The 27826-nt window shown below is 37.8% G+C and overlaps 1 protein-coding gene across 5 annotated transcripts in view; it reads right to left on the bottom strand.

Annotated features, from left to right (window-relative positions):
• Positions 1 to 27826, bottom strand: part of TUBGCP5 (tubulin gamma complex associated protein 5) — a 96464-nt gene that overhangs the window by 40024 nt on the left and 28614 nt on the right. For 4 of the 5 annotated variants that reach the window (XM_038532554.1, XM_038532556.1, XM_038532557.1 and 1 more), the window contains exons 9-21: positions 27078 to 27171; positions 26097 to 26343; positions 23513 to 23715; positions 21491 to 21606; positions 20179 to 20447; positions 18922 to 19120; positions 18149 to 18337; positions 16966 to 17148; positions 11386 to 11470; positions 11162 to 11282; positions 10409 to 10587; positions 8553 to 8678; positions 7890 to 7978 (exon numbers count right to left, since the gene is read on the bottom strand). In XM_038532554.1, coding sequence (XP_038388482.1) covers positions 7890 to 7978; positions 8553 to 8678; positions 10409 to 10587; positions 11162 to 11282; positions 11386 to 11470; positions 16966 to 17148; positions 18149 to 18337; positions 18922 to 19120; positions 20179 to 20447; positions 21491 to 21606; positions 23513 to 23715; positions 26097 to 26343; positions 27078 to 27171 — 2100 coding nt within the window. Of the gene's footprint in view, positions 1 to 7889; positions 7979 to 8552; positions 8679 to 10408; positions 10588 to 11161; positions 11283 to 11385; positions 11471 to 16965; positions 17149 to 18148; positions 18338 to 18921; positions 19121 to 20175; positions 20448 to 21490; positions 21607 to 23512; positions 23716 to 26096; positions 26344 to 27077; positions 27172 to 27826 lie in introns of all 5 variants that reach the window. The other variant, XM_038532555.1, reaches the window with a different exon arrangement.

Raw genomic sequence — 27826 nt, 5'->3', positions numbered from 1 at the left:
AAATAACAAAACTTTATTATGGGCAATATGCAACATACATAGAAAGAGAGCCCAGAGGACATTCACACATCCACATCCAGCTTCAGCAGGCATGTACCACCTAGGAGTTCTATGCACAGCCAGCCCTACCACACTTAGAAGCAAATTTGAGGCATGACAGCATACTGACGTAAATATTTCAGTGTGTATACATTAAAGATAAAACCCTTTTTCAAACATAGCCACAATATCATTTGCTTGAAAATCCTTAATATTTTAATATAATTTTATATTTTATATATATTATATACATTTTAATATAATCAAAAAACCAGTCAGTACTCAAATTTCAAGTTGCTTTTGAAATTTTTCATTCTTTTGCTTTAAGTCTGTAAGTTAATTTCCATAAACTATAATGGCAAATAATGCTTCTTAAGCCCTCCTAACTCCTGTTATTTTTCTAACAATTTACTTTTGAAGAAATTGAAACAGTTCAATTTTAGACAAGCATATGCAGCAGTGTTATTTTCTCCTTTATCTCACAGTGATATGGAGAGAAAAAGGTGCTTTACACACTATGAGACAGTCATAACAAAGCAAGTAAGACTTTTATTTTTGCTGCAATTATGAATTTTATTATTTATTTATTTTTAAAAAAGATTTATTTACTTATTTATTTATGATAGACATAGAGAGAGAGAGAGAGAGAGAGAGGCAGAGACACAGGAGGAGGAGAAGCAGGCTCCATGCCGGGAGCCCGACGTGGGTCCCGGGATTCCAGGATTGCGCCCTGGGCCAAAGGCAGGCACTAAAACGCTGAGCCACTCAGGGATCCCCTATTTGTTTAAAAAAGGATGAATCTTTATTTAGACTCAGAGGGTTTAGTCCACTACAATACAGAAACATACGGCATTTAACAGTTATTTTGTAAAGGTATAAAATAGACCAATTCTATCTTTTAATTAGATTGTATTTATATTTTAATTGATGTCAATTTAAACTTATTTTGCTAACAAAGGCCTGAGTTTTCATTCTAAGTCCACGAGTACATATTAGAGATCCCATCCTCTTTTTTTTTTAATATATATATATATATTTTTTCTTAATTTTATTTATTTATTCATGACAGATACAGAGAGAGAGGGGCAGAGACACAGGCAGAGGAAGAAGCAGGCTCCACGCAGGAAGCCTGACGTGGGACTCGATCCCGGGTCTCCAGGATCACACCCCAGGCCGAAGGCGGCTCTAAACCGCTGGGCCACTGGGGCTGCCCGTCCCATCCTCTTATTTATTTTTTTATTGGAGTTCAATTTGCCAACATATAGCATAACACCGAGTGCTCATCCCATCAAGTGTCCCCCTTAGTGCCGGTCACCCAGTCACCCCAATGCTCCGCCCACCTCCCTTTTCACCATCCCTTGTTCATTTCCCAGAGTTAGGTGTCTCTCATGTTCTGTCACCCTCACTGATAATTCCCACTCTTTCTCTCCTATCCCCTTTACTCCCTTCTATTTTTTTATATTCCCTAAATGAATGAGTCCATATGTTTGTTCATCTCCGATTGACTTATTTCACTCAGTGAAATAAGTATTTCACTTAATAACCTCCAGTTCCATCCATGTTGAAGCAAATGGTGGGTATTTATCATTTCTAATGGCTGAGTAATATTCCTTTTTTTAAAATTCCTTATTTACTTTTTAATAATAAGTTTATTTTTTATTGGTGTTCAATTTGCCAACATAAAGAATAACAGCCAGTGCTCATCCCATCAAGTGCCCCCCTCAGCGCCTGTCACCCATTCCCCCCACCCTGCCCTCCTCCCCTTCCACCACCCCTAGTTCGTTTCCCAGAGTTAGGAGTCTTTACGTTCTGTCTCCCTTTCTGATATTTTCCAAACATTTCTTCTCCCTTCCCTTCTATTCCCTTGCACTATTATTTATATTCCCCAAATGAATGAGAACATATGTTTGTCCTTCTCCGATTGACTTATTTCACTCAGCATAATACCCTCCAGTTCTATCCACGTTGAACCAAATGGTGGGTATCTGTCATTTCTAATGGCTGAGGAATATTCCATTGTATACATAAAACACATCTTCTTTATCCATTCCTCTTTCGATGGGCACCGAGGCTCCGTCCACATTTCGGCTACTGTGGACATTGCTGCTAGAAACATCAGGGTGCAGGTGTCCCGGCGTTTCATTGCATCTGCATCTTTGGGGTAAATCCCCAGCAGTGCAATTGCTGGGTCGTAGGGCAGGTCTATTTTTAACTCTTTGAGGAACCTCCACACAGTTTTCCAGAGTGGCTGCACCAGTTCACATTCCCACCAACAGTGTAAGAGGGTTCCCTTTTCTCCACATCCTCTCCAACATTTGTGGTTTCCTGCCTTGTTAATTTTTCCCATTCTCACTGGTGTGAGGTGGTATCTCATTGTGGTTTTGATTTGTATTTCCCTGATGGCAAGTGATGCAGAGCATTTTCTGATATGCATGTTGGCCATGTCTATGTCTTCCTCTGTGAGATTTCTCTTCATGTCTTTTGCCCATTTCATGATTGGTTTGTTTCTTTGGTGTTGAGTTGAATAAGTTCTTTATGGATCTTGGAAACTAGCCCTTTATCAGATACGTCATTTGCAAATATCTTCTCCCATTCTGTAGGTTGTCTTTGAGTTTTGTTGACTGTATCCTTTGCTGTGCAAAAGCTTCTTATCTTGATGAAGTCCCAATAGTTCATTTTTGCTTTTGTTTCTTTTGCCTTCGTGGATGTATCTTGCAAGAAGTTACTGTGGCTGAGTTCAAAAAGGGTGTTGCCTGTGTTCTCCTCTAGGATGTTGATGGAATCTTGTGTCACATTTAGATCTTTCATCCATTTTGAGTTTATCTTTGTGTATGGTGCAAGAGAGTGGTCTAGTTTCATTCTTCTGCATGTGGATGTCCAATTTTCCCAGCACCATTTATTGAAGAGGCTGTCTTTCTTCCAGTGGATAGTCTTTCCTCTTTTATCGAATATTAGTTGACCATAAAGTTGAGAGTCTACTTCTGGATTCTCTATTGTGTTCCATTGATCTATGTGTCTGTTTTTGTGCCAGTACCACACTGTCTTGATGACCACAGCTTTGTAGTACAACCTTAAATCTGGCATTGTGATGCTCCCAGCTATGGTTTTCTTTTTTTTTTTTTTAATTTATTTATTTATGATAGTCACACAGAGAGAGAGAGAGAGAGAGAGAGAGAGGCAGAGACATAGGCAGAGGGAGAAGCAGGCTCCATGCACCGGAAGCCCGACGTGGGATTCGATCCCGGGTCTCCAGGATCGCGCCCTGGGCCAAAGGCAAGCGCTAAACCGCTGCGCCACCCAGGGATCCCTTTTTTTTTTTATGGTTTTCTTTTTTAAAATTCCCCTGGCTATTCGGGGTCTTTTCTGATTCCACACAGATCTTAAAATAATTTGCTCTAACTCTCTGAATAAAGCCCATGGTATTTTGATAGGGATTGTATTAAACGTGTAAATTGCCCTGGGTAACATTGACATTTTCACAATATTAATTCTGCCAATCCATCAGCATGCAATATTTTTCCACCTCTTTGTGTCTTCCTCAATTTCTTTCAGAAGTGTTCTATAGTTTTTAGGGTATATCCTTTACCTCTTTGGTTAAGTTTATTCCTAGGTATCTTATGCTTTTGGGTGCAATTGTAAATGGGATGGACTCTTTAATTTCTCTTTCTTCAGTCTCATTGTTAGTGTATAGAAATGCCACTGACTTCGGGGCATTGGTTTTGTATCCTGCCACACTGCCAAACTGCTGTATGAGTTCTAGCAATCTTGGGTGGAGTCTTGGGTTTTCTATGTAGTGTATCATGTCATCGGCGAAGAGGGAGAGTTTGACTTCTTTGCCAATTTGAATGCCTTTCATTTCTTTTTGTTGTCTGATTGCTGAAGCTAGGACTTCTAGTACTATGTTGAATAGCAGGGGTGAGAGTGGACATCCCTGTCTTGTTCCTGGTCTTAGGGGAAAGGCTCCCAGTGCTTCCTCATTGAGAATTATATTTGCTGTGGGCTTTTGGTAGATGGCATTAAGATGTTGAGGAATGTTCCCTCTATCCCTACGGTCTGAAGAGTTTTCATCAGGAATGGATGCTGTATTTTGTCAAATGCTTTCTCTGCATCTAATGAGAGGATCATATGGTGCTTGGTTTTTCTCTTGCTGATATGATGAATCACATTGATTGTTTTACGATTGTTGAACCAGCCTTGTGTCCCGGGGATAAATCATACTTGGTCATGGTGTATAATCTTAATGTACTATTGGATCCTATTGGCTAGTATCTTGTTGAGAGTTTTTGCAAGATTGGAAGTTTTCATTTTAAATTTCTGAAATAGCTTCAGAATATGTATTAATTCTTCTTTAAATGTTTGGTAGAATTTTGCTGGGAGGCTTACCTCTTATTTGTTAGACTCTTGTTTGTTGGGAGATTTTTGATTACTACTTCAATTTCTTTCCTGGTTGTGGATCTGTTCAGTTTTCTATTTCTTTCTGTTTCAGTTTTGGTAGTTTATATGTTTCTAGGCATGCATCCATTTCTTCCAGATTGCCCAATATGTTGGCATATAGTTGCTCATAATATTCTCTTATAATTGCTTGTATTTCTTCAGTGTTGGTTAAGATTTCTCCTCTTTCATTCACGATTTTATTAATTTGGGTCCTTTCTCTTTCTATAATCTGGTTAGGTGTTTATCAATATTAATTCAAAGAACCAGCTCCTAGTTTCGTTGATGTGTTCTAATATGGTTTTTTAAAAAAACCTATAGATCATTGATTTCTGTTCTAATCTTTATTCTCTTCTGCTGGATTTACACTTTATTTGCTGTGCTTTCTCCAGTTCCTTTAGGTCTAAGTTTAGGTTGTGTATTGGAGACTTTTCTTGATTCTTGAGTACTGTCTTGCTATATACTTTCCTGTTATAATTATCTTTGTTTCATCCCAAAAGTTTTGAACTATCATGTTTTCATTTTCTTCCATGTTTAAAAAAAAATTCTTTAATTTCCTGGTTGACCCAGTTCTTTCTTAGTAGCAATGCCCCTTATCCTCCATGTATTTGTGTCACTTCCAAATTTTCTCTTGTGATGGAGTTCACGTTTTAAAGTCGTCTGAAAATAGGCATAGTATAGTCTTAATCTTTTGGTACCAGTTGATATTTAATTTGTGACCCAGTATGTGATCTATTCTGGAGAATGTTCCATGTGTACTTGAGTAGAATGTGTATTCTTTTGCCTCAGGATGAAATGCTCTGGATATAAACTGAAATCCATCTGGTCCAGTGTGTCATTTCAAAGCCCCTATTTTCTTGTTTGATCTTCTTAGATGATCTGTCCATTGCTGTGAGCAGGGTGTTAAAGTCCCCTACTATTATTGTATTATCAATGTGTTTAATACTGTTATTATTAACAGTATACTGTTTATATAATTGTCTGCTCCATAGTTAGGGGCATAAATATTTACAATTGTTAGATCTTGTTGGATAGACCCTTTAATTATGATATATAGTGTACCAATTCTTTTATTGAAGTCTTTGGTTTAAAATCTAGTTTGTTTGATAAAAGGATGGTTACTTCAGGTTTCTTTTTTTATGTCCACTGGCATGATAAATGGTTCTCCATGTTCACACTTTAAATCAGGAGGTATCTTTGGGTCTACAATAAGTCTCTCTTATAAGCAGCATATTGATGGGACTTATTTTTTTATCCATTCTGATACCATATGTCTTTTCATTGAAACATTTAGTTCATTTACATTCAGAATAATTACTGAAAGATTTGAACTTAATGCCACTGTATTACCTGTAAAGTCATTGTCCCTGTAGATTGTCTGTTCTTTTCTGGTCTTTGTTACCTTGGGGCTCTCTGCTCAAAGGATTCCCTTTAATATTTCTTCCAGGGCTGGTTTAGTGTTCACAAATTACTTTTGTTTGTTCTTTAAACTTTTTTTTTTTTAAGTTTTATACATTTGACAGAAAAAGAGAGAACAAGCACAAGTAGGTGAAGTGGCAGGCAGAGGGGGAGGGAGAAGAGGCTCCCTGCTGAGCAGAGCCTCATGTGGAGCTCAATCCTAGGACCCCAATATTATGGTTGAATTGAAGGTAGATACTTAACCAACTGAACCACCCTGGTGCCCCCTTCCTGAAAACTCTTTTATCTCTCCTTCTATTCTGAATGACAAACCTTGAAGTACTCTTAGCTGCATAGTTTTCCAATTTAGAACCCTGAATATATCATGACAGTCCTTTCTAGACTGCCAGGTCTTTGACCAGGTCTGTTGCCAGCCTTCTGTGTTTACCCTTGTAGATTAAGGACCTCTTATCCCAAATGGCTTTCAGGATTTTTATCTTTATCTCTGAAAGTTGCAAGCTTCACTATTTTACGTTGAAGTATTTGATATCTGACCTAATTTTATTGATTGGGGGGGGAGTTCCTCTGTGCTTCCTGGATTAGGGAAGTTCTTAGCTAGAATTTGTTCAAATATACCTTCTGTCTGCCCCCCCTTATCTTCTGGGACCCCTATTATCTGGATGTTATGTTGCTTTATGGAATTGCTGAGTTCTCAAAGTCTCCCTTCATGATCCGGTAGCTTTCTCTCTTCTTTTCAGCTTTATTCTCCATCATTTTGTCTTCTGTGTCACTGACTTCTCTGGCTCATTCATCCTTGCTGTTAGAGCTCTATTTTTTACTGCATTTCAGTAATAGCATTTTAAGTTGGGCTGTTAGATTTTCACTTTTATTTCTCCATACAGGATTCCTGAATATCTTCTATAGTTTTTTCAAGCCCTGCTGGTATCTTTATAATCATTTTAAATTCTAGTTCAGTTATCCTATACTTATATTCATATTGATTAAATCCCTGGTAGTGAGTGGTATCCCCTGTTCTTTCTTTTGTGGTGAATTTCTCCATTTGATCATTATGTCCAGAAAAGAAGAAAACACAATACCAGAAAAACAATAAGAAAAATAACAAACCAGAAGAAAACAAAAAGAAGGCAAAATATGAAAAAAAATCATCAAACCAGACACAAACTGAACAAAACAAAATACTATCTCCTGGGATTATTTTGGTCTGCTTGTTAAAAGAAACTAGATCCTGGGCAGCCCGGGTGGCTCAGCGGTTTAGCGCCGCCTTCAGCCCAGGGTGTGATCCTGGAGACTCGGGATCGAGTCCCACATCAGGCTCCCTGCATAGAGCCTGCTTCTCCCTCTGCCTATGTCTCTGTGTCTCTTTCTCTCTGTGTCTTTCATGAATAAATAAATAAAATCTTTAAAAAACACAAAATGAAAAGAAACTAGATCCCAACATAAGAAACAAAAATGTATGTATATGAAAATAAAGTAAAATATACAATGAATGGAAAGCAAAGATAAAAAATATATACATATATAATGTATGTATAAAAAAAGAATTGAAAAAATAAGAAAATAGCTGTAAAAAAACAGAAAGACTAAATAAATAAAAAAATCACCAATGCTATATAGTGATTTCTCCAAGAGCTGAATTTTGTAGATCTCTATGGTTGGTGGACTCAGTGTTAACTGCTTGTTTCTGCTGCTTCTCTGGTGGAGCCACCTGCTATGCTGATGTTGAGGTGCCCTTATGGTGGTGGAATTCCACCTCTCTTGCCAGTGGGTTGAGATCAGGGTTAGGGGCTCCAGACGCCACCGGGTGGCGCTGTTTTGCTCCCTGAAGGCTTTCAGCCCTGATGAGGAGAATGAAAATGGCCAGGCCCCAGTCTCTAGCCCCAGATCTAAAGGATTGTGACCCCACTCTTCAGTGAGCCCTCATAGACAAGCAGTCATCATAAAGCCTGTTTTAAAAGGAAAGCTGAAATAGTCACAGTGCAGAGGTTCCACAAGCTACTTACTGCCACGTCCCCAGACCTGCTTGCCAACCATCTGCAAACATGAGAGCCAAATTCAATACCTTCATGATGGCTTCTTTCACAAAACTGACCTGGAGATGAAAACCACAGACAAAATACAGGCTCTATAACTATGTTTGGACATGGACACCAACACTTTCATTTAATCTACATGAGTCACAGAAAAAGCTCATCAGTGCAATGACAGCCTTCAGTATAATATGGAAGGGTGCCAGACTATGAATAAGTGCACTTGGAATCAGATACAGGGAATATTAGCAACAGAGCTGACCAATAGAGCAAGAGACCATTTCCTGGGATGGCCATTTAAGTTCATCCACAAAAGGGAGCAAGTAATCCAATGGACTTATCCCATATATTCTTGCTAGCTGGATGCACTTCCTGACTAAAGCACTGTATCATTCCACAACTGCAGACAGAATTTTCCAATTGAATACAAGCGCAGTGTGCAGATGATCACAATGCAGTTCTCATCTGCTTCTCTCAGACACAATTTCTAGTAATATGGCACAAATTTGTAACAAATTTGAAACTCTGCAGAACAGAGGCTTAGTAAGTGTTAAATTCCGAAGCAGATAGACAACTTCCCTTGGCCAGCTTCACTCCTGCCTCAGTGGCCAAATCTGCAGATGACATCTCACTTACCTTTTCTCTTAGCAAACATCGATCATGGATGGTTGACAAGTATCTATAGTGAATCTTAATCAATTGATCTAAATCCTTGGCTTCTTCAACTTGATGCTGAAACTCCAGTCCTGTACTGTGAAGAATCTTGAAAAGAAAGATGAAGTTTAATCAGCAGACTTCTTTGAGGACTTGTGTGCTAGACACAAAACTGTTTATCAACCTCTTCTACTCCTCTCAAATTTTCTTCAATAGTTACATCTGTAAAATTTACAAAGTACCTTTTTTAAAAAAGATTTTATTTATTAATTTGTGAGAGACAGAGAGAGAGAGGCAGAGACATAGGCAGAGGGAGAAGCAGGCTCCCTGTGGGGAGCCCAATGTGGGACCCCCTCCCAGAACCCTAGGTTCACAACCTGATCCAAATTCAGTTCAAACACTGAGCCACGCAGGTGCTCCGAAGTACCTTCTTTAAAGGCTGGCATTCTTATCCTAGAATAATGGTGGAGGTCAGTTCTTTAGGAAATCCACTTGTACAGTAAATGAATGCCTTAGTTTGTACTAACAGGTTGCTCCTGGTGGCCAGGGGCAAGTACATCAAACCACATACAAAATGCATTGACTTTTTAAAAAACAATTATCAGGTAAATTAAACTTATGTGTTTTTTTTTAAATTTTTATTTATTTATGATAGTCACACACAGAGAGAGAGGGAGGCAAAAACATAGGCAGAGGGAGAAGCAGGCTCCATGCACCAGGAGCCCAACGTGGGATTCGATTCCGGGTCTCCAGGATTGCGCCCTGGGTCAAAGGCAGGTGCCAAACCGCTGCGCCACCCAGGGATCCCCAACTTATGTGTTTTTTTAAGTTCCACTGTTTTTATAATGATCTTTCTTTAAAAGGAAGATAGATGTTTAATGAGAAAACAAGAAACAAGTAAAAACTTAAAAACTCCTACCATTTACTCTCAGTAATTAAGGGTTTAAGGCTGCCTCTGAAGGCCAATATGTGGTAAGCAGAAAGCACCTCTGCCATATGCATCATGTCTAAAACACAGGCTTCAAAGCCTCACTTCTTCCAAATAAGTTGAATTTTCAGAACTTACGTTCAAATGAGTTTTTTTTTTTTAAAGCAGCCATTTTAAATCCCAAATAAGTACTGTCTTCCAAAATACTGCTATTGTTCAAATATCTGAACTCCTATTCCAAACTTCCTCTAGACCTGTTTTTAAGATGTATAAGGAAAGCAGTTTCAGGGGCAACTGGGTGGCTTAGTGGTTGAAAAGTCTGCCTTTGGCTCAGGTCATGATCCCGGGATCCTGGGATCGAATCCTACATCAGGCTCCCCGCAGGGAACCTGCTTCTCCCTTAGCCTATATCTCTGCCTCTCTCTTTCTGTTTCTCATGAATAAATAAATTAAAAATCTTGGGGAAAAAAAGGGAAGAAAGAAAAGCAGCTTCATTTACTTCATAATCAGTTGCTTCTTTTTTTAAAGAAAAAATACATAATCTGGCTGCATCTTCCTCTTTATACACCATACTAGCCTGACAGATTTTTGGCTGTTACTAAAATTTGAAGCCATTTTCCAGGGACAGATCTGTCACCACTGATAAAGCTTAAAAGGCTATATATTTCAAGTTCTGAAGATAATTACAAAAGAGGAGCTCTGGATATACCTGTCCCAAGAGGCTACTGGACAACATGGACAGGAGTCTCTGGTTACACATGTTGTGGCATGTTTAAAAAAAACATTTCCCCCCACTGCCTTGTTATTTTATGATCAAATATTTTATATGTGCTATTTTCTTACTTAAAGTCTACAAGTATTCTCTGGGCTCTTTACTTATAAATATATCACAAGTAGTCCAGGTACAAACCCTGGTCATGATGTAGTTGTGTAAGCTGTTCACAAAGTGCATGAGCTTCACTCTCAAGAGGAACATACGATGAATTTGCTGTCTTACTGGCTCCTTTTGTGGTGCAAACCGAGCAGTTGTATCTTGTTCACATAAAAGTCCTTCTCTAAGTTGTGGTTTTCCAGCAGTACTTGCCAGTTCTATATAGGATTGAAAGAGCAGAGAAGGTGGCAAGAACATCTACTCAAGGCCCACCTGTGCCATTGCACAGGGATGGGACTTCTGATATGGTCACCAACCTGCAAAGGGCACTCTATAGGAGGCACACTAGTGTCTCTGGAAGGTAGGTAAGACAGTGAAAAGTTCCCCTTATCATCCTGATTACCACTGTCATTAAAATGTAAATGCAAAGTCCCAATATCTGGTCATTTTAAAGATTTTTGTATAATTAAAGAGTATTTATTCTAGCTAAATTCCTTTTTTTTTTTAATTTATTTTTTATTGGTGTTCAATTTGCCAACATATAGAATAACACCCAGTGCTCATCCCAATTCTAGCTAAATTCCTAATCAAGCTGTTATAATTCAGATGGACTGTAGTATAATTCTCTGGTATTTCATTCAGGGAAGTTAATCTTGACATCTATAAAACTGTTGCTGTAAATGCTTGTGATTTGGGCACTTATGTATACATAAAAAATGACCAAAGATCACCCCCTTCTTTATTTCAGGGTTAAAATTCAATTATAACTTATCTGTTGAAAACAAATCTTACCACCAAATAGTAAAACATCCAGACTATATTTTGCCCACTTTATTTGCAATAAGAGAAGGAACACCTGATTATAAATTTTTTGACATTCCAAACTTATAACAATATCCACAGGCCATGGGATCTATGAAAACAAAAACAAAAAATTAGAGTAGAAAGTAATCTATTACTTGCATGTTGTAATTTCAACAGAAAACAATGTTCTTATAAAGTGTATCAGCACATACCTTATAGCTCAGGGTCAGACCATCTAAGATATGAACAGGGAGTTTCTTCTTAGTTGTGTCAACATTTTCATAAGATATAGACAGACTAGAAAAAGAGATTTCAGCTTTAGTTTGTGAAAGTACTATGCTCAAATAAAAATACTCTTTAAAAACCATTAGCATTTTAACATTCACAGCAATTTCAAAGAAGACTCATTTCATAAAAGGAATGCAAATATTTCAATAAAGGTTTTCTAGCATATATTCCAGAATAGGAATTTGGTTTTAGAAGAGGAGCAAAGTTTTTAAATAATGTGTTTAGCTACGAAAGAGAAGAGACACTTAGATGTAGTAAGTTATTTAGGAAAAAGATGAAGTCAGGGAAGAAGATATAATGGTAATATGCTGGCTGGGTGCTTAATTTTTTAAAAGATTTTATTTATTTATTCATGAGAGACACAGAGAGAGAGAGATGCAGAGACACTGGCAGAGAGAGAAGTAGGCTCCACATAGGGAGCCTGATGTGGGACTCGACCCTGGGGGCTCAAGGATCAGGCCCTGGGCTGAAGGCGGTGCTAAATCGCTGAGCCACCCAGGATGCCCTGGGTGCTTAATTCTGATAAAATTCAGGCAACAGGCTCAGAAGATAGACTCTTTGCTGAGGGCAGTGGAGGCAGACTGCTCTCCTTGCCCTGGAGAGTGTATATACAAGTCTATTGATAGGAATGGGGTCTGTTTCTAAAGCAAAGATATATACACACTGTTTCATCCACTGTTTCCTAACATTGGTTTGAATGTGACTCTCAACTGAAAGCAACAAATGTACATGGAAATGTCCTTGCACCAGGCACCACATGGGCACTTAAGTGCCCTTACTCATTAAATCCTCAGAGTAGTTCTCTCAGTGGACTGGGAAATGATGCAACACTCCCACAATTACAGAGGCATCAGGTGATGAAACAAGGATGCAGACCATGGAAGGTTTAAGTGTAATACAGATGGGGAGGCAGCCTTACAACCAGAGATGGCAAGCACAGCGTGTGACTTATAAATTAGGCAATTCATTCCATGTCATAGGCACTAGTTAGAATTTTTTTTAGCTTTTAAGTCTATTACATGTGCATCCACTAAGTACTTAGTAGGCACTTACTGGATACCTTGACAGTCACCATGCCAAGCATGTGAAAGAAAAGTCAATCCCTTCCCTTCTACAGGCTCATAGCCCAGAGCAAATCCAGAGCAGACACAGGGTCAGGGTGCTACACCAATCCAGGCCAAGCAGGACTACGTAGAACAGGCCACTGCCAAGCCATGCAAATGGAAGAGCTCATAACTGGAGGAAGCTGTGAAGCAGGGAGAGTATACAGCTCTTTGGCAAACCAGAAATATTCTAAATCCCTGAAATGTATTGGAGATACATACATGGTAGTGTATGGAGAGAGGTAGGAGAGAGAACATGATGTGTCTATATGGGTACATGTAACTAGAAATGGGGTTAGGAAATGAGCCAGGTAGTAAAAGCTTGCCCTCTTATGAGAAGCTCAGCCCATCTGTTATGAGGCACCAATAAGGAGACTGAACATAACTGGTGGAGGGAACTGCTGGTTTACTGTAGTCACTCTGGTGACCCTGTTGGGGTTAAATGGAAGGGAGTGAAGCTTAGACACAGATAGTCAGGAGGTGTCAGAGAGGAGCTCTTGAGTGAGCACCCAGAGGTAAGGGGGAACGTTATCTAAGAGGCAGGACTGAACAATTAGGAAGCTGTAGGAGTTTTAGGAAAGAGGAAGGAATCTAGAGCAAGCCACACACTTCCTTTGGGCACTGGAATGAACAATGGTGCTCAACTAGAAGAGACAAGAGATGATTTGGGATGAGACAATGAAGTGCTCCGTTTTGGACACCAGACATTTGAGTGGAGTCACAAGCAGACACTTGAGCTAAAGGTACTGATCTGCAGGTCATAAGGCATTGCTGAAACCATTAAGAGGGACTGGAATTGCCCCTGGCAGGAGTGCTGAGGCAGTAGAGAAAGAAGCTATGCCAAGGACATGTGGAAAGCAAGGGGCCCAAGGGAGATTATAGAAAGAGTAGCAGTGATGTGTGAGAGTTGTAAGACAGAGGCACTGTGCAGGGCAGGGGAGTAGCACTGGCAATGACGCTGGAATTGAGAAGGAGACTCAGCAAGCCTGAGGAGGCAGACAGCTGCCTAGAACACATGGAAGCTTGGAAGCCATAGCAAAAGAGGTCCCCCAGGTGGCTCATTCCTCCTGAGTTAATCTATGACTAGAATGCAATCTCTTTATATTTGATATAAAAATACCATCAAATATTTTGTTTTGGTGGAGCTAGACAAGTTGATGATAAAGTACATTTGGGAAAACAAGCAAACAAGAATAGCCAGGAAAGCCTTTATTATTAAAACAGGATGCTATTAGCACATGATTAAATAGAACAAAGAAACAGAATGGAAAATCTAGAAAGATACTCAAGTACATATGAAAATTTAATGATAAAGGGCATGTCAAATAAATGTAGGAAAGATGGATTTTTTTTAATAACTGATGGGAACAAATTAATCATTTGGAAAAAGATAAAACTAGACCTATTTCTCATGTGTTTAGGGGGATAAATTCCAAATGGATCAATATCTAAATGTAAAAAAATCTAAGTATTAGGAGAAAAGATGGGTGATTTTCTTTGTAATCTGGAAAAAGTAAAACTTATCCTCTCAACTCAAAATCTAAAAGTAGGAAAAGACTGATAAATAATAAAACTAAAAAAAATCTACCTGACAAAACAATAATAAAAAAATTATTATAAATGTAAGCAGAATGAAAAGACAAATGTCATTTGGGAAACATATGTAATATGTTTCTAAAAATGGAGAGAATTAGAGACCAATAATCTGATACTAACAGAAATGGTGGGAAAAGATATATACAGTTTTTGTTTAAAAAAATTACAAACAGGGGATCCCTGGGTGGCTCAATGGTTTAGCACGTGCCTTTGGCCCAGGGTGTGATCCTGGAGTCCCAGGGATCGAGTCCCACATCAGGCTCCTTGCATGGGGCCTGCTTCTCCCTCTGCCTGTGTCTCTGCCTTTCTCTCTCTCTCTCTCTCTCTCTCTCTCTCTCTCTCTCTGTGTGTCTCTCATGAATAAATAAATAAAATCTTTAAAAAAAATTACAAATAAATATACGGAAAAATGATAAAAGTCACTCATAATTAGAAAAATGTAAATTAAAACTATACGGAGATACCATTTCTCATCAGATCAGCAAAATTCTAAAACTCTGGCAGCATAGTCTGTTGGAGAGGCTGTGGAGAAAGCTACTCTACATATTGCTGGTGGGAATCAGAAAAAATACAGCCCATATGAAGAGAAATTTGGAATAGCTAGCAGAATTGCACACACATTTACCCTTTTACCCAGCAATTCCATTCTAGGAATATACTCCAAAGTTACACTGGCAAAAATATGAAGCAAGATGTACAAGACTTGTTAGTCATTGCATATACGTACAGCAGAACAGAAACCCAAATGCCCACCAACAGGACAAATGACAGAATACAGTGGAAAGCCAGACAGCTGTAAAGGAGTAAAGACAAGCTCTCTAGCTTATAAATGGAGTGTATGTGAGACACATTAGTAACAGAAGAAAAATAAACCAGATGCCAGAGTGGGCAATGCATGCTACCTTTTGTATAGTAGGCAATGAGGAAATGGAATACAGACACATGTTTTTGATTCCAAAAAATAAATACCTGAAGGATAAAACAAAATCTAATAAAAACAGTTACTTAAAGGAAAGGGAGAAAAAGGGTGGGAACAGGACTAGAAGACAGTTCTCCCTAGAAGTGCACTGTACCAGTGATTTTAACTTAAGACATATACAGCTGTTTACATAATTAAGAAACAAAAGCCAATCAAGAAAAAAACAAAGCAATTCCTAAAAGTAGGAAATAAATGAAAACAAATGAACTTGAGAACTTGACCCTATATTAAGCTGGTGGCATAATCATATGAAGAATTATTCCAAGTGGCCTTGAAATACAGTATTCTGATGACAGTACAGGAAGAAAAGAATCACAAACCTTAATTTAAGCTCTCAGTGGGCTATTATTACTTTGGAACTATTACTTATTATAGAATTAAAAAACCATTCGTTACATCAATGTGTTAGTAAGCACTCAAGAGACGAAGTACAAAGGAAAACCAAAGAGTTGAAAACTAATCTTTAATATAAATTGGAAATATCAATATGAAATTATGATTAGTTTTTTTCTTCCTACATATTTCATCGCTCTGTCCACTGAAAAACCCCAGAAGTACTAACAATCCAATACTGATGAATACTCTGGCACCCAGATAAAGGTGTTTTTAAGCTACCAAATAGATGGGCCCAGTGCTTCTGGGAGAGGTGCACAAGCCTAAGGCAGGAGGTGCACAGGACCAGCCTGCACATCCAATTAGCTCTGAAAGTAAAGATACTCTCTCAGATTACTAGGGTCATATGAAGGGGTGCCTTTGGGTAAAAAATGGGAGTCTGAGCAACAAAAAAAGAAAAGCTGCAATAGACTGTGACTTTAAATATAACAAATTTATGAGTTTCTGCTAATAGTGAAAAACAACTTTCCCTGTTTTCCATGGGGGTTGCTGGGCACATAACTCACGAAAATTGTTTTTATGGAGGAATTAAAGGTAATAAAAAAGAATGACACAAAAATAAAAGAAATTAGAATAATCTACTAAGTAGTAGCTTGGTAATCTAGCACGGCTATGAGGAAATGACATGTAATGTTAATTATTATGACTGCTATTCGTGAAGGACCTCTGAGGATGCGAAGAAAAGAAGCTAAGTAAGAGAACCGAGCAGGGATGTGGAAGAGAAAAAAGACTACCAAGCAGTGTATTAGATTCACAAAGATTTGGTGGTACCAACCCACAGACCTGGGTGAGCTGAACGTTCAGCAGACAGACCAAGAGGCACTGAGACAGGCTTGATCAGATCTACAGTTGAGGGTAAGAGAGAGCCGAATCTTAACCACTAGACCACCAGGGTTGCCATAACAGTTTGAAAACATGCAACTGTCTATTAAGTGGTAGAAACCATTTCCCAACCCTGAACGCAGGCTGACCCGTGACTAGGTTTGACCAACAGCCTGTGGTGGAAGTGAAAGTCTGTGATGCCTGAAGCTCAGGCGTCGGCAGGTCTCAGAACATCACCAAAGACTCCTGTGTAAGGAGGCCAAGCACAGCTGGCTGGAAAGTCTGTGATGCCTGGAGCTCGGGCGTCGGCAGGTCTCAGAACATCACCTAAGACTCCTGTGTAAGGAGGCCAAGCACAGCTGGCTGGAGGACAAGGACTTCAGGCCTGTGAGTGTAGGCCACCAGACTGACAGCCTACCTGGCTCCATCTCATCGTCTCCTTCTTAGTGGGCAAGTCATTTAGCTACCTTCTGCCTCAGTTTTCTAATATGAAAAATAATATTCATAAAATTCATAGCGTGAGGATTAAATAACATACCTAAGAATTCACAGCAGAAGTGTTGCACATGGATTATTTTATATTATTTAGACTAACAGGTCTTATGTTTTACCGTAAACTATCTTCAGGATAACGTTGTCCTACTGCTTCTTGAAGCTGCACATTAAGGAAAGACACATTCTGCCAGGTCTCCTTTTCTCTTATTTTATCAAAAATTGATGTGTAGAAGTCATACATGGTATCTCCACCTTCCATTAAGAAAAAATTTCTCATGGCTTGTAAGTATTCAACCAACCTAAACAGAAAATAAGCACACAAAGATCTTGCACTCCTGAGACTGAATTCTGGATTAGGACCAGGCTTTGTACACTACTAATTTTAAAACAGGTTTACAAAACCTACATTTACAAAAAATAGAAATGTTAACACCTTTTAAAGACTTTTTAAGTAACAAAAATAGTATATGTTTGTTTTTAATAGAAAGAAATAAATTACTTTCCTATTACATTGTAGAAAGATGGGAAAAGTCAAAAAACTGTAACAAACTGAAGTTAGTCCAAATCCTGCTATTCATAGTGAATTTCTACTGTTAATTCTTGGGGTATTTCTTTCTAGCTCTTTTTTCTATGCGTTAAAAAAATATACTTCCCATCATATTATATATCCTGCATTTTAAGCTTTAAGAACATTTTATATTATTTCAAACTCTGGACAAACATAATTCTTTTTTAAAGATTTTATTTATTTATTTAAGACACACAAAGAGAGGCAGAGACAGAGGCAGATGGAGAAGCAGGCTCTCTGTGGGGAGCCCAATGTGGGACTTGATCTTGAGACTCTAGGATCATGACCTAAGCCAAAGGCAGACACTCAACCACTGAGCCACTCAGGCATCCCTGAACAAACATAATTTGTATGAAACAAAGTTTATATTTGACATGGATATGCCATAGTTTATACGGCTATATCATATTTATGGATGTACCATTATTTAAAGAACTAATCATCCATTACTAAGTAATTTCATGTTCTTCTCTCTGACAGCAAAATTTTCTGATGGGCATTTTTGTGCAACAAGCTTTTTCTGTATTTCTTTCAGGACAGAGTCTCAGATACAAAGAATTAAATTTTGCAATATAATGGTATGAAACACTGATAGTTGATTCTCTCAGAAGAAAACTGTTTATCACGTACCCGTTAGTTACTCTATTAACTTGAAATACAGATTTCAAAATAATTTCAACTGTTTTAAAGTACAATAACCTATTTCCAACACAAAACTACTCCCTTAATACCTGTAATCCTTTTTTAGAGTTCGCATGAGGTTTCCACAGCACTCTAGATATTGCTTATCAATATGAGGATAGAGGCAAGATCTCAGCGTTAACTCAAAAGTCTGGCACGTCACAGATTCTGATGATCTATCCACACAAATATCTCCACCAGCAAACTTCTCATGAAAGTCACTCTGTTCCAAATATAACCTTTAAGATAAAAATGTGAATCTCTTTTTATGAGCTGTTGTCAACAGAATTCCCTTAATCAAAACTCCAGAGTCCCATTTTTACCTTTAAAGTTACCAAATATTACAGAAAGAAACTTCCCCCCAAAATATTCTTTACACAAAAACAGTTTTTTAGCCATTTCAACCCTTCTTCCTTAAGGGTCAAGTACTGAGTAGATCTTTTTAATCACTGGGCTGCAGGCAGTGAAAAATGGCCATTAGACAACAGGGTGCTAAAAATACATAAGGGTCAAGATGCATTTTAAGCAGGGTATGTGTGTGTGTGTTTGTGTCTGATGCCTGCACATGACCCAGACGTTCAGAAGTATCTTCTGTATGAGTGATGGCAACTCCCCATGGATACAGGGCACATCGAAAAGCCTGTGGACTTTCATAAACAAGGAGGCCAAACTGAATACAATGTCCTTTTGCATTTCAGTCATTAGAAAAGATGAGCTACAAAGGTTTTTAAGGGTGGAAAGCCCCACCTTGCAGAAATAAATGGTTACTAAATATTGCACAGATTCTATTTAAATCATCCAAAATCTTGCAGGTATGTATCACCTTGCAAAGTTAATTGCCAGCAGTGGATCGTGAACATCATCCAGTTCCAGATGCCTTTCAGCAATGGACTGCATCTTAATTAGGTTCTCTTTGGTTGCCTGCTGCTCAGTGAAGACCTGTGTAGTAGAATCTTCTCCATGTCGAAGGCGTGACTGTACAGATTCCAGAAACAGGGTATACAAGCTTTTTCTTTCTGCATCTGAAACATGAAGAAAGATGTATGGTGAACTATGTTCTGGTAAATGATAGTAACATTAAGAAATACTAAATAGTTCTATCCTTTTTTTTTTAAACATTTTATTTATTTATTCATGAGACAGAGTGAGGGAGGCAGACTCCCCACGGAGCAGGAAACCCAATGCAGGACTCGATTCCAGGACCTGAGCCAAAGGCAGATTCTTAACCAACTGAGCCACCTAGGGGCCCTAAATAGTTTTATCTTAATATAGCTTGGTATTTTTCCTTTGGCTTATGAGAGTCTATCCCTGTTTCTTTACTTCTACAGTATGGTAGAACTAAATAATTTTATATTCTATTAGACAACCGCAAAGCTCAGAAACATTCAAAGCAGAAGCTAATTTTTTCTGAAAGAGCAATACCATAAGCTGGATGCTTAACAGTTAAGTTAACCACCATAGTGGATAGCACTATGATAATACTAATTGGAGTCATAATTTCTTTGGGGAAAACACTTCTGACAGTGACCCTAGAAGCTCATTACATTTTATTATTGAGTCAAAAAGGAAATGTTCCACAAAGTGAAATATTACTTAAGTACAATAATACAAAGAAATGTAAAACTAAGATAATTTACAAACAATTAAGGTCACATACATACTTTCAAGTCTTTTTAAGTCAGTTGATAAAACCTGAAGTATTTCATTACTTAAATTATAAAAAAAAAAAAAAAAAAAGGCCATAAATATATCAAGATTTTCTCAAGATCTATGATCATGTCTGAACCACTAAACCAGCAAATTCCTATCCACCGGGGTTTATATTTATGGTTTTCAACAGCTAAATGCTACACTGTATTAAGAAATGGAAGAAAATTAGAAACACAATGCTGAAAATTTCCATTGAGGATATTCTTCAATCAGGAGTAGTAATTTGATCAAAGTGGTAATTTCCACAAAAGTAAAAGGCTTTGATAATTTTCAAACTACAAAATAATTACATATCTATCTCAGGATGACAAGAGTGAAGAGAGAAGAGCTGCCTGAATGCTGAAAGATATATGAAGAAGGAAACTGCTACCTCTGGCTGTGTCCTGGCATGTGGTGCTCTCCACACACTGCAGGTTCTTCAGCAGCTGCATTGACTTGCCAGCCATAATTATCTGCTTAAGGACAGGTTTGAGGAAGGACACCATGGTATGCTGCCTGCTGGAGGGCCCCTGGTCACTTCCAGAACTTGCACTAGCATTATCACTCATTTTTTCTTCATTTTCTGTCTTTTCCGATACGCTGTATAGTGTATAAGTGGCATACCAAAAATCTCTGTGATTTACCGGAACGTTTTTGTTTCTATAGAGATTCAAAAGAATTTTAAATTTCAACTTTTCAGCCTTAAAAACAAGAGTATATCTATTCTAGCTTAGGCATGTTTTCCAGACATTCCAAAACAGTTTTATCAATTATTAGTAAAATGAAGCACAAAATGGGGCAGAGGTTTATCCGACTTCAGTTTAACATAGAAAAGTAGATAAATACTCTTAATGGCATAGGTAAAATTTAACTAACTAGAAAGTTTCTTAAATTGGAATGCAATGGTCAGTCACTCATCACCCTCTAAGAACAGCCAGAATCCTATTTTCGCAAAATTATCATGCAAGATCAATGAAAAAACAAAATGACAGACGTGACTTAGTTAGAGAAGTTCTGCTTATTTATATGAGCACTGCATAAACAAGGTTACCTTTTCAGAGCTGTAAGAACTTAATGCTCTCCTTCTTGATGAGTTAAATGGATAGCTATCCATAAAAATCATACATCTAAACAGAGTGCATTAATTTAAAACTGAGTTAAGAGAGTTGTATATAGCAGTGTGTATGATTCTGTTCAGAAAAATCAATTAACTGAGGGAAATCGTAACAAGTGACTTATGATTTTCCTTGCTTTATTAAATATTATATGAAGGAGGGTAATCAAAGAAACCCCTAGCTAATTTGGATAAATACCATATTAGAGGCATATTCTGTAATATTTTCATATCTTTTATCCTACAGATAATTTATAATGGGAATTAATTGAAGCCATTTGATATTACCTAAATTCATTTTATGGGAAGCAATGTGCCTTTTACAGTATCAGCCAATCATAAGCACTATCATTTAAAAAACAGAATTTGCTAAGAAAAGGTATAAATTTACATAAAACTTGGAACTTTTTTTGGGTACCTAACATCTACAAAAATGCAAAAGAACTTGTTTATGATAAAAACATAGCTCTGTCACTTGCACTAGTCTCCCTCAGCATCACCTGAACCAACAAAAGTGTATGATTTTCCTGTGAGAGAAAAGAGGTGCAAGCATTTCCCCACATCTCCCGAGCTGTGTGGAGGACCTGACCTTTGGATGATGAACTCCCTAGCACCGTCACATAGATGTCCATGCACGATCCACTCATCCACAATCTGCAGGTAGGGTCGTACTGTTTCAACCCAGAGAGAGAACAGAAGCGAGACCTGAGGGCAGAGTGTACAGTCAATTCTCAGAACTTCCTTGTCCCTGGATAAAATGAAGTTTAAATATTTCTAATACTTTTCTTTTTCTTTTCTAGAAAGGGAAAGAGAGTGCACACACAAGGGTGGGTCCAGGGAGAGAGGGGAGAGAGAATCTTTAGCTACCTCCACACCCAGCATAGAGCTCAACGTGGGGCTTGATCTCATGATCTTGAGATCATGATCTGAGCTGAAATCAAGTCACATGCTTAACCAACTAAACCACCCAGGCACCCCTCTGAAATACCTTTTAAAAAGTGATGGGATTTCTGCTTTTTGACAGAAATTAAGAAATTAAAAATCTAAAACATACTTTATAAAAATCCTTATGAAAACTCACCTAAAGATAAGATGACCATATCATCTGTAGTCCATACCAGGACTCTCTTGGGAATTAAAGTTACAAGAGGGTTACAAGAGCAGTCTTAAGTTGGATAGTACAAACTGAGGAACAGCTACCCTATCTAAAACATATTAGCAAAATGTCCATTAAGAATGAAGAAATGAGGGATGCCTGGGTGGCTCCGCGTTCGGCTCAGGGCATGATTCTGGAGTTCCGGAATTGAGTCCCACTTCAGGCTCCCTGCAGGGAGCCTGTTTCTCCCTCTACCTATGTTTCTGCCTCTGTCTCTGTGTCTCTCATGAATAAATAAATAAAAATCTTAAAAAAAAAAAAAAAAGAATGAAGAAATGATTTCATTCTACTATACTTCCCAGTAGGAAAAAAATTGCATAGCTGAAAGAAATAAAACTTTTATACTGAACTGCAGGACCAAAATGGTGAGAAAACAAAGTTACATCAATGTACTAGGAAACAACACCTAAAATGTGTATCCAAAGAAATCTGCAGCTTTCTAAACTATAGTTTCCGTTAGATTTGTATTTTTTTAAGTTGTATTTTTTAAAATTTAAAAAAATTTTAAAATGGTATGTATTAAAATTTTAAATTAAAAAAATTTTAAATTAAAACATGTAACACAAAAAATACTATCTTAGGCATTTTTGAAAGGCTTTATTTATTTGAGAGAGAGAGAGCACTAGAGAGACAGAGCAAGGACAAGGTGGGAGGCAGAGGGAAAAGGAGAAGCAGACTCCCCTGAGTAGGGAGCCCAACCCAGGGCTCATGACCTGAGCTGAAGGCAGATAATCAACTGCTACTCAGGTGCCCCTGTCTTAAGCATTTTTAAGTGTACAGTTCAGTAGTGTTAAATATATTCATATTGTTGTGAATGTTTTTCTTGGGTATGCTGCGGAACTGAAACTCTGCACCCATTAAACATCTTCCCGCTTCTCCCTTCCCAGTTTGTGGCAACCACCATTCTGTTTTGTTTCTATGAATTTGACTACTCTAGATACCTTATATAATCTGTATTTTTATTGAAGAGTAATTGCAAATATCTATATAAGTCAGCTAGATGTTTTTCACATCTTGCTTTTTACGTTTTGCTTTCTCCTTGCCGCATCCTCCCCATAATCTCTGTGATTAAAGCCAAGAAGCCAGTTTCCTGTAGCGCTGATTTTAGAAGCTTATTTAAAAACTCTGAACAGGGACGTCTGGGTCTGGGTGGCTCAGTGGTTTAGCACCTGCCTTTGGCCCAGGGCGTGATCTTGGAGTCCCGGGATTGAGTCCCACATCAGGCTCCCTGCATAGAGCCTGCTTCTCCTTCTGCCTGTGTCTCTGCCTATCTCTCTCTCTGTGTCTCTCATGAATAAATCTTTAAAACAAAACAAAACAAAACAAAACTCTGAACAACTGTATGACACACCATGATTTAAGCAGTATTTTTACAAAGAGCTATGACAGGCTATCTACCACTACTTTGGCTGAACAGAAGGGAGTCACACAACTTAGGATAAAGGTCTTACATACAGTTTGCTCAGAGGCTTCTCCAACATTGTCATATTCAAGAATGGCCTTGTACAGGGTGTTGAGCAGATGAGATGCCCGAACAACATTTCGAGTGTCAGGTGGAACTTCTGCTACTCCAGTACTAAATACTTTGTGAAGAACTTTGAGTTGAGCCAGTCGAGGTGACAACTTGTCCACCACTATTGCAAGAGTTATTGTAGTGTCTGCAAAATATCAAAAACTCAAACCCTTTAGCAAGGAAGAATATCTGCATTCAGAAAAGGATATAAATGCTAAGTCACTTATGGAAAGACATGGCAAACTAGGGCATGGTGGATTTTTTTTTTTTTTTTAAAGAAAGCACTTTATTTTTTTTAAGATTTTCTTTTTTAATCTATTCATGAGAGACACACAGAGAGGCAGAGGCACAGGCAGAGGGAGAAGCAGGTTCCATGCAGGGAGCCCGACGTGGGACTCAATCCTGGGACCCCAGGATCACACCCTGGGCCGAAGGCGGCACTAAACCGCTGAGCCACTGGGGCTGCCCGGGCGTGGTGGATTTTAATCTCCCATCATAAGGAGCTAATTTCTCTAAAGAAAGAAAACTCAGAAGATAAATAATATATAAAGGAACTCACAGTTCAAGGGAAAGGAAAGGAAATAAAAGTGATTCCTAAATATATAGAGATATTCAACCTCAATTATAACAAAAGAATACAAATTAAAACTACACTGGGCAAATAAAAAAGACTTCAGTGGGCTATTATATTAATGAGGAGATGGTTCCTACGAAGGGGAGCAAGAATAAGTTTTTTCATGGAGATGGAAGAGCTCTGTATCCTGAAGATGGAAGTGGATTTACAAATATATGTGATATTTGTCACATGTGATAAAGTGTCACAGAACTATACACGAAGATACCACTCCCTTCCCCACAAAATAGCAAGTGCCTGCAAAACTGCTGAAACTCATGCCAGGTCTGCAGAACAATAAATGTATTGTTCCAATGTCAATTTCCTAGTTTTGATAATTATTATAATTATCATATATATATAATATATATAATTATCATATACATATCATATATATAATTATCATATCATATTATAATTATTATAATTATTATATACCATTATTATGGTAAGGTGGGAATTATTGGAGGAAGTTGGGTGATGGGAACCTGGGATGTCTGGGTACTATATTTTTGCAGTAGTTGAAAATAAAAGTAGAGGGTGGGGGGGGAAGCTAAAAATGCTGGTTACCATTTTAAATCTGTTTGATAACACACTGTTGATAACACACTGTTAACAAGACTGTGAGGACACAGATACTCATATATATTGCTCGTTTAACAACACACTGTTGGCAAGGGTAATCATACATTGCAGGCAACCATGTGGAATACGTATCAAAATCACATATGCCATCACATTCTCTTTAACCTAGGAATTCCATTAAGAATTTATGCTACAGGGATGCCTCAGTAGTTGAGCATTTATTTGCCTTTGGCTCAGTAGTTGAGCATTTATTTGCCTTTGGCTCAGGTATGATCCCGTGGTACTGGGATTGAGTTCTGCATTAGGGTCCCTGTGGGAAGTCTGCTTCTCCCTCTGCCTATGTCTCTGCCTCTCTGTCTCTCATGAATAAATAAAATCTTAAAAAAAAAATTTATACTATAGCTTGCTTCATATTAAGTAAGCAGTTATCACTATAGCACTATTGACAATAGCAGATCAGAAACAACCTAAATGTATATTCACACAACTAAATACTCAATTTGTAAAAAAGAATGAGGAAGCTCTTCACATTTTTGTATGGTATAATCCTCAAAACCCAAATTAGGAAACAATTTGAAGAGAGGGACGCCTGGGTGGCTCAGTGGTTGAGCGTCTGCCTTCATGCCCAGGGCATGATCCTGGAGTCCCTGATCGAGTTCTACATCGGGCTCCCTGCATGGAGCCTGCTTCTCCCTCTGCCTAGGTCTCTGCCTCTCTCTCTGTGTCTCTCATGAATAAATAAATTAAAAAAAAAATCTAAAAAAAAGAAAAAATAATAATTTGAAGGGAGAAGTTAACAGACTAGTAGGTATGTATATATGAATATGTATTGCTTGCATGTATTTAAATTATTTCTGGGGATGCCTGGGTGGCTCAGTGGTTGAGAGCCTGCCTTCAGCCCAGGGCATGATCTTGGAATCCCAGGATGGAGTCCCACATCGGGCTCCCTACATGGAGCCTGCTTCTCCCTCTCCCTGTGTCTCTGTCTCTCTCTCTGTGTCTCTCATGATAAATAAATAAAATCTCAAAAAATATATATTATTTCTGGAAGAATGCAAAAGAAACCTATGACTTGGTTGTCTCTGGGGAAGGGAACTGAGTACTTGGCTAGAGAACTTGCACAGGAAGAATAATTTTCACTGTAAACTTTCTGTACTATTTGGATTTTTAGAGAATGAATGGTTTAATACAAATTTAAAATGATTTAAAATGATCATGAATATTACTTGTCATAGAATTTACAAACTTTGTAATAATTTAATAACCTAGATGGCATTCTAAATATGACTTATGTGTCTTAGAAGTAAAAAGGAAGGATATTTAAATACCATTATTGATGATGTACTTCTCAATGTCTGTAAGTTCCTTTTTGAAACTAATGAAGTATTTGTATAGGGCCCACATGAAAGCCTGGTATGTCCTAAAGGGAGCTTCAGTCAACTTCTTGGGAAGAGAACCATTTCCAGGTAACATGCCTTCGGAGCTATGCCCCATGACTTCATCGATGAACTCTTGGAGTCGAAATACAACCTGGCCATATGCTGCTATTTGTTCTAGCACTGATCGTAAACAACTCTATAATAGAAGCAAACCGCAAACATTTGAAGTCCTTAATAAACATTCAAATACATATTCGTTCACTAAAATATTTATTTCACGACTGGTTTTTTTGGGTCACTGTTTTAAACAGTGTGCTTAGTAGACAACAATGAATAACAAAATGAATAACAATGTAAGCATTAATTTCTACAGAATACAGAATTGTGGCTTACACTTTTTAAAAACACATATAATGTAAGTAAATGTACTACAAATAAAAAATTTATAGTACACAGCTTCCCAATACAGAATTGACAGAAATAAAAAGGAGAAAACATAAATTGAAACTAAATGTGAATATAACAAACTATTAAAGAATTCTCTAGCACTGTAAACATGCACAATTTAATTTTGCCTTTTGGATCTCAAGTACATTTAATAATTAATTTTGATACTGCAAAATGGTTTAAAGTTACAGAACTATGGTTTACATAAACTCTATTATTTGGGCAGCCCGGGTGGCTCAGTGGTTTAGTGCCGCCTTCAGCCCAGGGCATAATCCTGGAGACCGGGGATCAAGTCCCACGTCAGGCTCCCTGCATGGAGCCTGCTTCTCTCTCTGCCTGTGTCTCTGTCTCTCTCTCCTCTCTGCCTATGTCTCTGCCCCTCTCTCTCTCTGTCTCTCATGAATAAATAAATTTTAAAAATCTTAAAAAAAAGATTTAAATCCTATTATTTAATTTTAATTACAATAAATACAAATAACTTACATGTGTCAAATGAGTTACTGTAACACTGTTTCTCACAGTTACTTTTCCATCTATCAACTGAAATATAAAGAGCTTTTTCACCCCTGAAAGTAACCTAAAATGAAATAAAAGAGATAAGCCTACAAAAATATTCATTACAGTAATGCCTAAAAAAATATTTTCTTCTAAATTTTTATTTAAATTTTAATTAGCTGACATATAGTATAATATTGGTTTCAGGAGTAAAATTTAGTGATTCATTACTTGCATATAATAACCAGCACTCATCATAACAAGTGCCTTCCTTATTAGCCCATCCCCACCCACATCCCTCCATCAATCCTGTTTGTTCTCTACTGTTAAGAATTCTTTTGGTTTGCCTCCCCCTTTCTCCTTCTCTTATTTTCTCACTTCCCACACATTCATCTGTTTTGTTTCCTAAATTTCCCCAAATGAATGACATCATATGGTATTTGTCTTTCTCTGACTGACTTACTCACTTAGCCTAATACACTCGAGCTCCATCCTTGTCATTGCAAACACTGCTTAAAAAATTTTAATGAAAGATTCAGAATTGGGGGTTTGGGGCAAAGAGAGCAGATAATTAGAAAACAGAAGGCATCAATCTTTTTATCTGATTACCATAAGACTCAAGATATTTCAACATCATCTTAGAAGTCAAGACAGCGTTGTCAAAGCATTTCCTCATCTGTGTGATGGCCTAAATAAGTCTTCCCATTTTTAAGAATGTCAATATTATACTTTGTGGC

Source organism: Canis lupus, chromosome 3 (genome assembly GCF_011100685.1).
Source record: "Canis lupus familiaris isolate Mischka breed German Shepherd chromosome 3, alternate assembly UU_Cfam_GSD_1.0, whole genome shotgun sequence".
Classification (NCBI taxonomy): domain Eukaryota; kingdom Metazoa; phylum Chordata; class Mammalia; order Carnivora; family Canidae; genus Canis; species Canis lupus.
Note: the sequence above shows the minus strand (reverse complement) of the source record. Positions and strands in the feature narration are given on the sequence as shown.